The 13,503-nt window shown below is 40.5% G+C and overlaps 1 protein-coding gene across 1 annotated transcript in view; it reads right to left on the bottom strand.

Annotated features, from left to right (window-relative positions):
* Positions 1–13,503, bottom strand: part of LOC122084170 (serine/threonine-protein kinase 38-like) — a 27,542-nt gene continuing 14,039 nt past the window's right edge. Inside the window, exons 7-13 of the mRNA XM_042652254.1 lie at positions 12,972–13,051; positions 11,716–11,800; positions 9,307–9,438; positions 9,109–9,222; positions 8,238–8,285; positions 2,749–2,833; positions 1–574 (exon numbers count right to left, since the gene is read on the bottom strand). Coding sequence (XP_042508188.1) covers positions 486–574; positions 2,749–2,833; positions 8,238–8,285; positions 9,109–9,222; positions 9,307–9,438; positions 11,716–11,800; positions 12,972–13,051 — 633 coding nt within the window. The 3' untranslated portion in view covers positions 1–485. The remainder of the gene's footprint in view (positions 575–2,748; positions 2,834–8,237; positions 8,286–9,108; positions 9,223–9,306; positions 9,439–11,715; positions 11,801–12,971; positions 13,052–13,503) is intronic.

Consider the following 13,503-nt stretch of genomic DNA (forward strand, 5'->3'; position numbering starts at 1 on the left):
TTGAAATACAACCACCACTAGATTTTCTGTCTACTAATGCCAAAAGATTTTTAATACATACAAAGTATCAGTTATGGTCTTCCTTAACATCAATATGATGGGCTGGCTTTAGCTTCTCTAATGTCAGAGAAGTTCTTCAAGAAAAAGGGAATAGATATAAAACCCAACCAGAAACTGCCACAAGAGAAGGCATGTTTTACTTAGCCAACCTGGGCAGCCAGGACATTAATATCATCTCATTGCTCAGGACAAACTCTGCACTGTTAAGTACTACCAATGCTAATGCACTGCTGCTACTACCACTACCAGCCCATCACTGAGCTTTGTTTAGTACCTTAAATACCACTACTGTACACTTAGATGATGGCTCTGCAAATGCGTGGAAGTGCAATTTCTTTCAAATGCCCGACTAAAACTAAGCAGGCATTCAGCGGTCAACATCAGAGGGGGTTCATGCATCTGTCATAAGATGCGTTACATGAATCTTATGGTGACATGCCATCGCCAGATGTAAGCATCTGTGTTTCTGTTTCCTCATTTGCAGGTTTCATAGAGTAGTCCATTGCAGAATCACCTGGAAAAGGTTAAGATCAATGATGAGTGCCCAACCAGAATTATACATAATGAGATATAATTAGATCAATTAGTTGTGAAATAATCTATTACTTAAGGAAGAATCAACAGACAGCCATCTTGGTGAAGTACTCTTTAGATCTGCAACAGTTATAACAGTCAAGCGAGGATCCTCTCTCCCACATCCATCAAAGAGAAGTGAAAAAAATTAGCACTACTACTCTTATAAAAAAATTTTAAGACAGATACCGTAGGATCTGCATAATCATTGCTTACAAAACTGGGAAGAAGACTTGCACACCTCAAAAGGCATTATTGGCAGACACAGAGAGCCATGTGTATGCTTGATCAGAATTTTTGTTTCAATAACCCTCTCCTATCATTTCACAGTATGACCCATTAGCTTTATGCCTCTATAGTTATTGCGGCTCTGAATATCACGTTTATTTTTATAAATCAGAACCACAATGCTTCTCCTCTATTCATCTGACATTTTCCTTGTGCTCATAATCTTATTAAACATCTTGGTTAACCAAGATAAACCACAGATTCCTAAGCCGACGCCATATGGACTTGGTGCCTTACCTACTTTCATCCTCCTGAAAGCTTCTTTTACTGTAGGCACCCTAATTTTTCATATATATATTTGCCATGTGATGTCTTGATGAGTAGTCCAGCCTTCCGAGACACTATTACTCCAAATGTCTTCATTTGGTAGGCTGTAGAAATAATTTGTATCTTTTTTTTTTTTTTGGTGAATTAATAAATACATTAAAAGGAGGGAGGGAGATTACAAACCCTACAAGGGTAACCAAAGTCCAAAAGGACAGCATTCAAGGCCCAGTGGGCTTGAGGAGTGGAAGACATGTCATTTGAGATATGTCTAATACAACACAAAGTCCACATGGGCAAAATAAAAGAGCTAGAGGCCCAACAACATAAAATACAAAAGCCCAACATGGGCTGACAAGAACCCAGAAGCCCAAAGGAGGAGGAAGGGCAAACAGGGAAAAAAAGAGAAAAAAGAGGTAGGGTTCTACCAAACCCTACTCAGCGGATCTCAACACTATCACTTCTAGCCGCCAAGACATGAATCGGCGTTCCGGCAGAAATGATAGGCACGGCAGCGGGGCGCAGGCCTTGCGAGAGCCACGGCCAAGAGAGAAGCTGGCCTCGCAGAGGAGACAGCCGCGAAGGGGGGTGCGGGCCTTTTGAAGGGCAACGGTGAGGCGGCTGTCGGCCGAGCAAGCCAAGAAACCACCGAAACAAGCGAATCAATCAGGAAGCAAACGTGAGGAAACGTTTGGTTAGTCAAGGATCCAGAGGAGAGCAAGTCGAGGTCATCGGCGCAATGGCATACTCAAGCAGTGCATCAACTCAAGGAAGAGCGACAACAGGTCTGGCGAGCCTCGACAGAGGGGGAAAGGGGCCAACGAAGCGGTCAGAGAGCATGTAAGAGTGGCGGAGGACGGTGACAAGCGAAACCTGATAGAAGCAGCAACTCAAGGAAGAAGAAGAAGAAGAAGAAGAGCAGCAGCAGGCCAAGAGAACACCGGTAGAAGAGGGAGCCAACGAGTTCTACAGGGAGGATCAAGGGGATTCCAGCAAGATCATCACCCAATCAGGGTCGAGACGGGAGTGGAAGGGATGGGAGTCGACAATAGGTGGATCACGGCCTCCCAGGAGTGTGAGACCAAAGAAGAATAAGAAAAGGGTCAGAGGAAGAGGGAGAAGCAGAGAAGAAGTAGATCAGAGGATGAGAGGGAGAGAGAGAGGGAGAACGAGAGGAGAAGGAGAAGAGAGGAAGCGGAGGGGGGGGGGGAGCAGCCCTACGTGAGGCCAGGCTGCTCCAGGCGGCATCACTATGGTTCTCCTTTCTTGAGCATTAGGGTTCAGGGGTATCAGCACTTTTATTTCCTATAAAATATAACATTTTTGTTACCAAAGGAGGGGGGCATCTTAGGTTACTTGCCAAGTAGAGGTGGGAGGGGATGTTTAGACGCCCAAAAAGAGAAACTACTTTTATCTTATGAAACATTCCCTATTAGACCAAAATGAATTATATAAAATGCCATGCTAATGTTGCACAAATACAAACATTGAAACAGAAAAATGAGAAAGAAGAAAAGGAAAACAACAAAACTACAATTGGAGCATCTAACAACATTTTCATACCAAGAGATAGATGTAGCCCTTTGACAGCTTCAAAATTCTTGTATGTGTAGCCAACAAAACTCAAATCTTTGGGAGCTAATAGCATCTGCACATAAAAGCATACAAGCATTAAAAAAAAAAAATCGTAAAGCAAGATAATAAGAGAAAAATAACAAATAGAAAGGATGAAAGCATTTTGCAATAACAGCATGCCCTTGAGAAAGAAAAGTGATTGAAAATTTTGCAAAGATAAGTGAAAATGACCTAAAAAGCTTAATTTGATTAATACTATTCCTAAACATGCAGGGAAATGCTGCGTAGTTCTCGCCCCCTAGACCTCGCACATGTGGCAGCCTCGTGCACCTGGTACGCCCTACTATTCCTAAACCAGTTTTGTCTCCACCACATAGAACTTGATATGCTTGCCACCGAAGCATTGCTGAACTGGTGATCTATGTGCATAGCCCCTATCAATCTCTAACTCCTTAATTAAGCTGTTAAAGTCCATCCATTCTCCTTCATGTACTTTCCTTGTCCAATCAAATCTCTAATTTCCCCTCGCTTTTCTCCCTATAATTCTGTCTCAGGTAAACTCTTTAGTTCACTTATATCTCAATTAACTTCACAATTTCATTTCATTTAGAAAAAAAAAAAGGGAATTGTGATTTCGTAGGATAGTAATGAGTAATAAAGAGAGAATAATATCTCGGAGAACCAATTTAGGTTCATGCCAGGGCAATCTACAACAAATGCTATTTACCTTCTAAAGAGGCTCATGGAAATTTTTAGAGCATACAAAAGAAACCTTCACATGGTCTTTGACTCTTTATAGACCTCAAAAAAGCTTATGACAGAGTCCCTAGAGAGTTCATATGGCATGTTTTAGAGAAGAGTAGGGACTCAAGTAACTATGTGGATACTAACGATGTATAGTTATCAACCATAACTATTAGCCTCGCCTTCTCTGTCATCTATGGCATCAACCAAGCTACTGACAGAATCCCCCTCTGGGATGATCTTTGTTCTCTTGTCCTCTAGGTCTGTCTCTCCCTTGGGGCCTAGTGGGAGATTTCAACGTGGATAGATTTGCTCACGAGAAACAAAGTGGCTCCCCCATCAACTACTCTTCGGTTCAAGCTTTCAACGACTGCCTTAAAGACATCAGCATGAATGATCTCAGATGGTCAGGTTGGTGATCACAGAATTGGTTACAAGCTCGACAAAGTCCTAATCAATGAGGACTAGTTATCTTCCTTCCCATCCTCCCATGCCTCCTTTGACCTCCTTGGTATCTCCGACCATAGTCCCATCTCCCTCCTTGTCCAATCTTACATCTCTTTTGGTCCAAAACCCTTCAAATTCTTTGATATGTAGTCTCTTCACCAAGAGTTTCTGCCCCTTCTCAAATCTGCTTATGATATCATCCGAGCATTCTCCTCCACCCCTTCTTTCCCTCTCCAGAAGCTGAAGAATGTCAAGAGTGCCCTCGAATATTGGAACATCTCTTCCTTTAGCAACATCTCTTCCTATGTCTTTGAGTGTATGGATCGCTTGCCTTCCATTCAATCCAAGTTGCAAGATGACATTCTTAACCCTCTCCTTACCTCCTTGGAATAGGACACTTCCTCGGAGCTCTCTTCCTTCATTGCTCAAGAAGAAAGCTTCCTTAAGAAAAAATCTTGCATTAAATGGTTAGAGCTCGGAGATTCCGACTCTGCTCTTTTCCACCGTTACCTTAAAGCCAGGACCAATAGCAATTCCATTCCTTTCCAAGTTGCTAGATATGGATCCTCCTTTCACTCTCCGGTTGACATCAAAGCCAGAGCCTTTAGCTTCTTCAATGAACTCTTTAATCCCCTCCCACACCCCCCATCATTCCCATCCATCTAGGTCTTATCAACAAATTCCCACCCATCTCCGCCCTTCTCTCCATACCATCCCTTGTGATGAGGAAATCACTACTGATGTCCTCTCCCACAAAGCCCTCAGGTCTGATGGTTTAAGTATGGGCTTCTTCACTTCCTGTTGGGACATTATAAAAAATGATCTCATCCATGCCATCAGAAGTTACTTTTTTTACCCTTCTCAAATCAAAGGGATCAATCATACCTTCCTTTGTCTCATCCCTAAAAAAGGGCCTCCTCCATGTTTGACTTTAGACCCATTTCCCTCTTTAATCTTCTCTTTAAATTCATAGCCAAATCCTAGCTAATAAGATTCAGTTTGTTATTGACTCTCTTGTCAACTCCATTCAATCTGCATTCATTGCAGGCAAAAGCATTACTGACAACATCCTTCTCTGTCATGAGATTGTCAGAGGTTTTGATAGGAAATCTCATTCCCCTCCAGCCCTCCTAAGAATTAATATCCATAGCCTTTGATTCTATTAGCTGGGATTTCATCTCCAAGGCTCTCTATAAAATGGCATTGCCCCCAATCTTCATCCATTGGATCTTCTCCTATATTTCCTCCCCTGGCTTCTCCGTCCTTATCAATGATAGCCTACAGGATACTTCGCCTTCTCTGTGGTTATTAGATTAGGCAAGGCTGCCCTCTCCCCCCTTTCATCTTTTCCCTTGCCCTTGAGGTCCTCTTTAGATCCATGCAATCATCTATTGACCTCCACCTCATCTCCTCACTCCCCAAAAGCAAAGGCCTCAATCTCACCCACCTTGCTTTCATGGATGGCCTTATGATCTTCTCTAAGGCCAACCTCCTCAAATCCCACCTCTCTCTTGTTGGAGCTCCTGATTCCTTCAAAGTCTTCTTCCTTGGTTTGACGAGATTCTCCCTTGGCATTCTTCCTGTTATATGCCTTGGCCTTCCCCTCATTTCTTCTAGGTTGGTTGACCACGCATCACTGCTTTCTTATGTTAGATATCATTCGCAAAAGGCTCCACCTAGCAAAATGAGAATTCTCCCATGACTAGACAAGATGTCAGAGGCAAGAACGGTATGACATCCACTAGCGGATTCATGGGTAGGAACCAGCGGGGCCCTATCCAACACTTGATCAATACCAACAAAGCGGCAACGACCTTATGCGGATTGCCTTGAGCTTGTCAAATATGTCCTCTAATCCTATTACATCTGTTAGTCTGGTGTTTATAGGCTTCCTTAATCCATTATCAAGATTGTTGAATCTCTCAGATGCACCTTCATCTGGAAATGCATTGACTTTGTCTGATTCCTCCACCCCATCCGTTGGCCCTCTGTCTACCTTCCTAAATCTGAACGGAGCTTGGGGTTGAGGAAAATCCATGAGGTCAATTCTGTAGGTATTTTGAAGCTCATCTAGAAGCTCACTTCCAAGTAAAACTCGATTTGGATTTCATGGGTTTACTCCTCCCTTCTCAAGGACTCTATTTGGACTGCCTCTCCCCCATCTAATGCCTCCTGGGAGTGCCTCAAAATCTTTAAAGTCTGGCCTCTTGCCATCTCGACCATCCATTCCTTTATTGGTGATGGTTCCTCCACCTTCTTCTGGCTAGATAACTGGCACCCCTCTGGAGTCCTCTTCTCTACAATAGGTGCTAGAGCAATGTATTTATCCAGTCTCCCCAAAAATTCCAGCGTGGCCTCTATCATTTTTTATGGCTCCTAGGCCCCCCTCCCTTCCCTCCTCCCTCGGGAATCATGGTAGAGTTGATAGAGTTATTTGGTCCCCCTCCTCTTCTAGTTCCTTCAATTCCTCCTTTGCTTAAGATCTGGTCCATTCTCGCAAGCCCCCTTTCACTAGTATAAAATTGTCTAGTTTAGAGGCCACATTCTCTGTCACAGTTTCACTGCATGGAGAGCTCTCTCCAACTGCCTCCTCCCACAAGCCTTCCTCAACCATCATCATATCCCTGTCCCTCACACCTGCTGCTTTTATTGGAATGGATTAGAAGACTCTGACCACCTCTTTTTCAGTTGCCCCTTCTGTTCTTCCATTTGGAAGAGAGTCCTTAGCTCTTGCTGGCCCACTAGGAGGCACATCCTCCCCCTTCAGAGAGAATGGATTTGGATTGATATGACCATTCCTGGGAACTTGTATTGCGACTCTATTGGTAATAATCTTGCATTCTGTGTAACCATCAACCACATCTGGATGGAGCGGAATCTTCGTAGATGGACCTCCATCTCTCGTTGCTTTGATATGATTTGGTAAGCCATCTTCTTTGATGTCAGTTCCAAGCTTCATGTGCTCCCTTTCCTGTCTGTTAGGGATTCCCCAAGGAACAAACTTATTGTTATGTGCTGAGGTTTGTCCTCCACTGCCATCCTCTCGATCCCCCCTTGATGTCTCATTTTGGTTGTCTTTAGTTTTCTGTTTTCCTTAGCATTCTGTTAGCTTGTTCTACTGCCTTGTTTCGGCTCCTTTTAGCTTGTTTTTATTTTCTTTTTTCCCTTTGGGCTGTATATTCCCCCCACCCTTTTTTTCCTCTTAGAAATGAATTTTTTATCCACCCAAAAAGAAAAAAAAATAAATTGCAAAAAATTTACTCTACACTTGAAACAAAACAATATTTCAAAGATAACTGCTCGCCATCGTTTCACCTCAAAGCTTGAACTTTTAGGGAAGAGCAACGTAAATGTATACATCAACACTCCCCCGCACATGTAGGCAAAGATCTCATGGTCCTTTCATGTGGACCTCACGCAACATTTCCTTCACACAGCACCGAGGTTGAAGAAAATGTCAAGAAAAATCTTCAGATGCATTTCCCAGGAGTCAAATGCTCAACCTCCCTGCTCTGATACCATGTTAGCTACCATTTCACCTCAAAGCTCGAACTTTCAGGAAAGGGCAGCATAAACGTATACATCAACATAAACTAATTGTATACTTTATATGAAGAATATGTTGACCAACTGTATTAAGTACTAACAAAATATTGCTAAAAATTGAATTCACTTGAGTCGATTTTTAGGATGGGGAATGTTAGATGGACCAAGGCTTACCTGCCTCTGGCCAAAGGGTTCAGCACTGACTTAACCAGGTCAGACCAGGCATGGCTATACTTGGCATTGGCAAACACAAATCTGTTAAAGATTCTAGCTTATGAAGATAGAAATATCTATTTCAATAAGATGTGTGAACTCCAAATTTACATTCCTTTTGTAGAACAAGCCTTATAATTAACATCAGAAAGCACCAAGTGATTTCACCAGCAGATCTTTCCAGTTTATTCCTGTTTGGATGTGATTGGATTGCTCCTCTCTTTATATGAACCAGGCCCAACAATAACTCTCTGAATTCCAACTTCTTTATAACATAGCCATTTCAAGAAGTATCACGCTACCTAGATAACTAACCACTAACCAGATTAGAATGGGGCTCATTAGAACTATTTCACATTTGTTTTATATTCATGAATCATAAGGACAAGAATCTGGACTAAACATAACACATCAATTAATTTTAGTAAAATAAGCCAATAAGATATGCTAAAGCGTGGATCCAAAATAATGTAGGAAATCATATAAATCTTCTTTTTCTCATCTCCAGGCATCAATTTCTTATATACCTTCCTTGATTGTCCAGAGCCAGTTCTTGTCGCCGTTGGAGGATTAAGCTACAACATAATCCCAAGATTTTCTGGTTAGTAAACAGATTTAAATAGGCATTGTGTTGTAATAGAGATTAAAAGCCAAATGGTATAAAGAAAATGAGCCAGCATGATCCAACTAGATCCCTATTCATACATAATCACTATAAACTTCATGAAATGAGTCAAATTTAAGAAGTGAGGTTGTATCTCCAACTAGCATGCTCAACTGTCAAATGAATGGCTGAACAGTTCTCTAAAGGGAACCATACAATTGAAACTACCTAAAAGAACAGGATAAATAAATATAAGGCTGCTGGGAGTTTAGTCCCACATCAGCTACTAACTAGCCTCCAACCCCCCCCCCATACACCTGGGAGTCCCTCCATCTACCATTTCAAAATAGAATAGGATAAATAAATATAAGGCTGCTGGGAGTTTAGTCCCACATCGGCTACTAATTAGCCTACAACCCCCCCCCCCCCCATACACCTGGGAGTCCCTCCACCTACCAGGTCAAAATACTGTGATGGAAACTTTACAAAGCAAAGGAGTAAAAGAAATTACGACAAAAAGTGTTACACATGTTTCTTGCATATAAAGACATTTTTTGCCAAATGTCACTTTTTTTTTTTGGGTAAAGTCCAAAGGTCACACTGTTGAACTACAAATATGCAAATGCATGCTCCACAAACAATCTCAATTGATGCTTGGTGATCACAGAACATAAATTTATCATTCATATCAAGCAGATGAAAAATGCTAATGTAAGTATGCAACAGCATTTAACTGAACCATGACAAAACACCCAATGCCTTGTCACACAAACACTGTTGTTGCAGTGCCATACTTCATCAAACTTCAGGAAGTTTTGAGTATCTAGCTCCCCGTTGATCTCTGGTTTAAAAGCTGCCTCCACTTCATAGAGTTTGTCCCATACAACATCTTTGAACCAAGGATGAGCCTGGATCAGTCAAAGAGTGAAAATGAGTAAGAAGAAGTGGTTGAATAGAAAGAAAGGAAGAACACAATATGATCAAGACTGTACTTTTATTTGGTCTGCCCCTCCAGTACCTAGCCTATGTTCAACATCACATAGCAATCTACAGATAAGATCCTTTGCCTCAGGGGTCAATCTTGCCTCTTCTGGAAATTTTAATTGATTTCTCCAATGCACAATCTGAAAATCGTTCAAAACATAAAGTCAAGCAAACACGAACACATACTATGGCATTTATATGGTCCCACAGGAAATTGCTGAACTAAGCAATGAGCAAGGAATACTTTGGAATTTTGCTACAAAACAATAAAACATTAAAACACAAAAAAAAAAAAAAAAAAAAAAAAATCCTAAATCACAAATAAATGTTAACAAATAATTCTACTCAAGTAGCAAATACCTCAATTAGTTGAAATTAATTCCTGGACCAATTTTCACCATTAGTAGATACACACCTTCCTCTGTACCTTACAAATGATTAAGATGAACATGTGGATCGGCTACTCCAGGCCTTCCCAAACAAAAATCGTGTTGGCAATAATTGACGTTACAGAAAACAAATGTCCAAGACGGTAGTTAAAACAGCTTCAGTTGTACATGGATAATACTCAACCCAATTACATTGAAAATATACTTTCCTAGAACGGAGAACCTAAAATGGCAGTGGAACTTTTATCCTCTACATACATGCTTCCATGGAGAGTAATAAATCAAAGCTATGATGGTTCCTCTCCTCTATATATATCCAACAAACTATTAATATTCTGCAATGTATGTCAACAACAACAACAACAACAAAGCCTTTTCCCAACTTAATGGGGTTGGCTACATGGATCCGCGACTGAGCAAGATAAAAATAAAGGAACGAGAAGGAGAAAAAGAAATATAGCAACACAACACCTCTGGGACATCCCACTTAAATGCAATCAGCAACATGGATCTTTGCCCTCCAAACAGCTCTGTTTGATGTCATACTAGGACCCAGGCCTAGCTTCTGCATGTCTCTCCTTACCGTCTCATCAATAGTCATTTTAGGCTTGCTCCTAGCTCTTTTAGTTCCTTCCATTTGGCTCTGATCACTCCTCCTTATAGGAGCATTCAAAGGTCTACATTGAACATGGGCCACATGGCCAAACCACCTTAAGTGACATTCTCTGAGCTTGTCTTGAATCGGAGCAACTCCCTAATCAACTCTAACGCGGTCATTCCTCACTTTATCTCTCCTAGTTTTGCCGCATATCCATCTCAATATCCTCATCTCTGCAACACTCAACTTATCTATGTTACGCTTATTGACTACCCAACATTCTGCCCCATACATCATAGCCGATCTTACGACTGTCCTGTAGAATTTTCCTTTAAACTTTAGAGATATACGTCGATCACACACAACACTCCAGATGCCCCTCTCCACGTCATTCATCCGACTTTAATTCTATGAGACACATCATCGTTGATCTCACCATCTTCATTTATGATTGACCAGTGGAATAAAAGCTTTCTATGGCCAGGCAAGTGCAAGCTCTGATAAGTTGGAAGAACTTGAGAGAAAAAACCATTTGGATATTACATCTATCCAAGTCTCAAGAACAGATACAACTTACAGGTATGGTAAAATCGCAGTAGAGAGAGATTGCTAACAGATTTGCAGTTAACAGAAGCTCTCTCCTTTGCACTCAAAGACCAAAAAAAAAGTAACTTGGAGTAACCCTCAAAATTGAGAAGCTACAGTAGCCATACTAGTATGCTGCTACTGTAAGATCCTGGGGACACAATGAATGAGCCCCAAGGGGATGTGAAGAAACAGGATTTAGGCCGGCCATTGAACATGACTTTTATGTTGTTTGAAGCCAACTTCTGGAGAACCTTGATTTTTTGTTTGAGAACTTATCCATGTAGATCATCTATTGTTCAGTAAATTACATCTTGACTCAGTCACTCAGCCTGTTTCCAAGATAACCTGATTTAACTTAACACCAATGTCAGCCACCTCCAGTAACGTCAAATTGTCAATGGCATATCATTTATCATTTGATAAGTAACATAACGCATCACAATTAGGAATACAGTAACAACAGAGAATAAAATCAGATAAATAATGATGAGGCCAGAACTAACTCAACTCAAATCAACTAAGCCTAATCAAAACCAGTCTAGGTTAGGTACACCATTCTACTCTTTTAAATGTAAAAGGCAAATCTTCAGTATTCATGCTAAAAAAATTGTGATTGGCTTTTATGATGGTCGCTTGCAGCAGCCAACCTGATGCCCCAACCCTCCTCTTTTAGACAGGCTTGGACTGGCAATCCAAAAGAAGTGCAATACTACACTACTTAGAACAAATAAAGTAAATCCATCATCGAAGTACAATAATATGACAAGAAAATTGCATCAGACCAACTGAATTGGCTTGATGGACATAGAACATAATAAGATAAGGCTAAACAATCGATTCACCTTTTTGCATGTGGTTATTGGATCATCAGAGTAAAATGGGGGATAACCAACAAGCATCTCGTACATTATTGCTCCCAGTGACCACCTGCAACCCATCCATGGGATAAATGTTAGTAAAAAGAAACAAACACCACTCATGTAATTTAGAGGGCAAAAGGGTAAAAATAAAGAACTGAAAAAATAGGAATAATCCAGAGCAAGCTCCACTTTGCATGGTCTAAGAGAGGGGTGGACTGGAGTAAGTCCTAACCTTCGGCATTTTTTTTGCACAAAGAATGCACATTATCAAAAATGCAATTTATAACCCCGCCCTCCAATTAAATGTTAACAGGTATATAATCATAATTGTCAAAGCAACCAGGCGAACCAAGGTGTTCGTGGGGGTCAAAAAATAAGTCAACACCAACAAGACGCCAAAAAAAAAAAAAAAGGCCAGGATGCCTAGGCGACGCCTTGACAACTATGTATATAATTACATTTTTTGGGATCAAAGACAGTTAAAAAAATTTATAGATAGTAATTTATTAGTTTATTCATCCAAAAAAAAAAATTAAAGATGACAAAATAAACACCAAATCAGAAGAAACAATCATGCAGTTCAAAAGGTTTAACCCAATAAATTGTTACACAGAGTATGATTATGTATTTTCCAGCAATGAAATACTGAAATGAAGACATTGGCAATGCCACCATCGTACAGTATTCAGAGACCACGATGGCGGCATTATACTGGCATCCTCAGGCACTATTGACATTACTTATTGGACAATGAATCCGTGATTTTTCGATTGAGGCTGCTTTCTGCGAGTATTAAACAAGATTTAGAAACCCACATATGCTATTAGGAGTTTTGAGTGTCTATTGTGTTTCTAGAAGTATTTCATTCCTTGGAGGCCAGGATCTAGCATGTATTTTCAACACAATTTAGGTAACTTTATTGGAATGAGGAGTGCAAGGAACTGGAGGTGTTCTTCACGTGTATGCAAGAATCTGCCATTGGCGAAGTTGGTCTCCCTAATTACAGAGTCTTCATATTTAAAGAAAGTGAGTAATGCTCATACACTAAACTTCCAGTTTGATGTGAATTAGAGAGAGCAATGCCAAATAAAAATATGGTGAATAACTAGTTATTCATCAACTAAACATTGCGCCAATGAAGAAAACAATTAAATGCAGCAACAATCACCAACTAAGAGTACGGCATACTAATAATTTTAACTACTAACAGAAAGCAGTGATCATTTAAGCAAACCAACCAGTCACACTCCATGCCATAGCCTTTCTTCAGTAGTACTTCAGGGGCAATATAGTCTGGAGTGCCCACAGTGGAGAATGCCTGGAAAGACGATAAAATCAGTAATTTAGGGCCATTAAAAAGGATTAAAAAAATGCTGAATTTTTGACAAAAACAAAAAAAGAAACGATCCCAACTTTGATGCCACTCTCGACAGTATTGGACTAGAACCACAGGTCCACAACGCTAATTCAAAATGTCAACATGAAATTAACCACAAAATTCCTTTGCACAATTTACATGGCAGCATAGTCGTCAAGGCGTCGCCAAGGCGTCAAAAGGAAAAAAAGTCAACCCCCCAGTCCAAGAACAAAAACTGGATTTTGGTTATAGGGACGATTTTCAACTTTTAAATGCTAGGGTTTTTCTCAATTATGAAAATTTTATAAATTCTATCATGTTAAAACATTGCTAAAAACCAAAAGTCCGGTAAAAAAATATTTTATTTTGATATTCATAAAATTATTTTCATTCAGACAATTTTAACAGTATTC

This window comes from Macadamia integrifolia, chromosome 7 (assembly GCF_013358625.1).
Source record: "Macadamia integrifolia cultivar HAES 741 chromosome 7, SCU_Mint_v3, whole genome shotgun sequence".
NCBI classification, from domain to species: domain Eukaryota; kingdom Viridiplantae; phylum Streptophyta; class Magnoliopsida; order Proteales; family Proteaceae; genus Macadamia; species Macadamia integrifolia.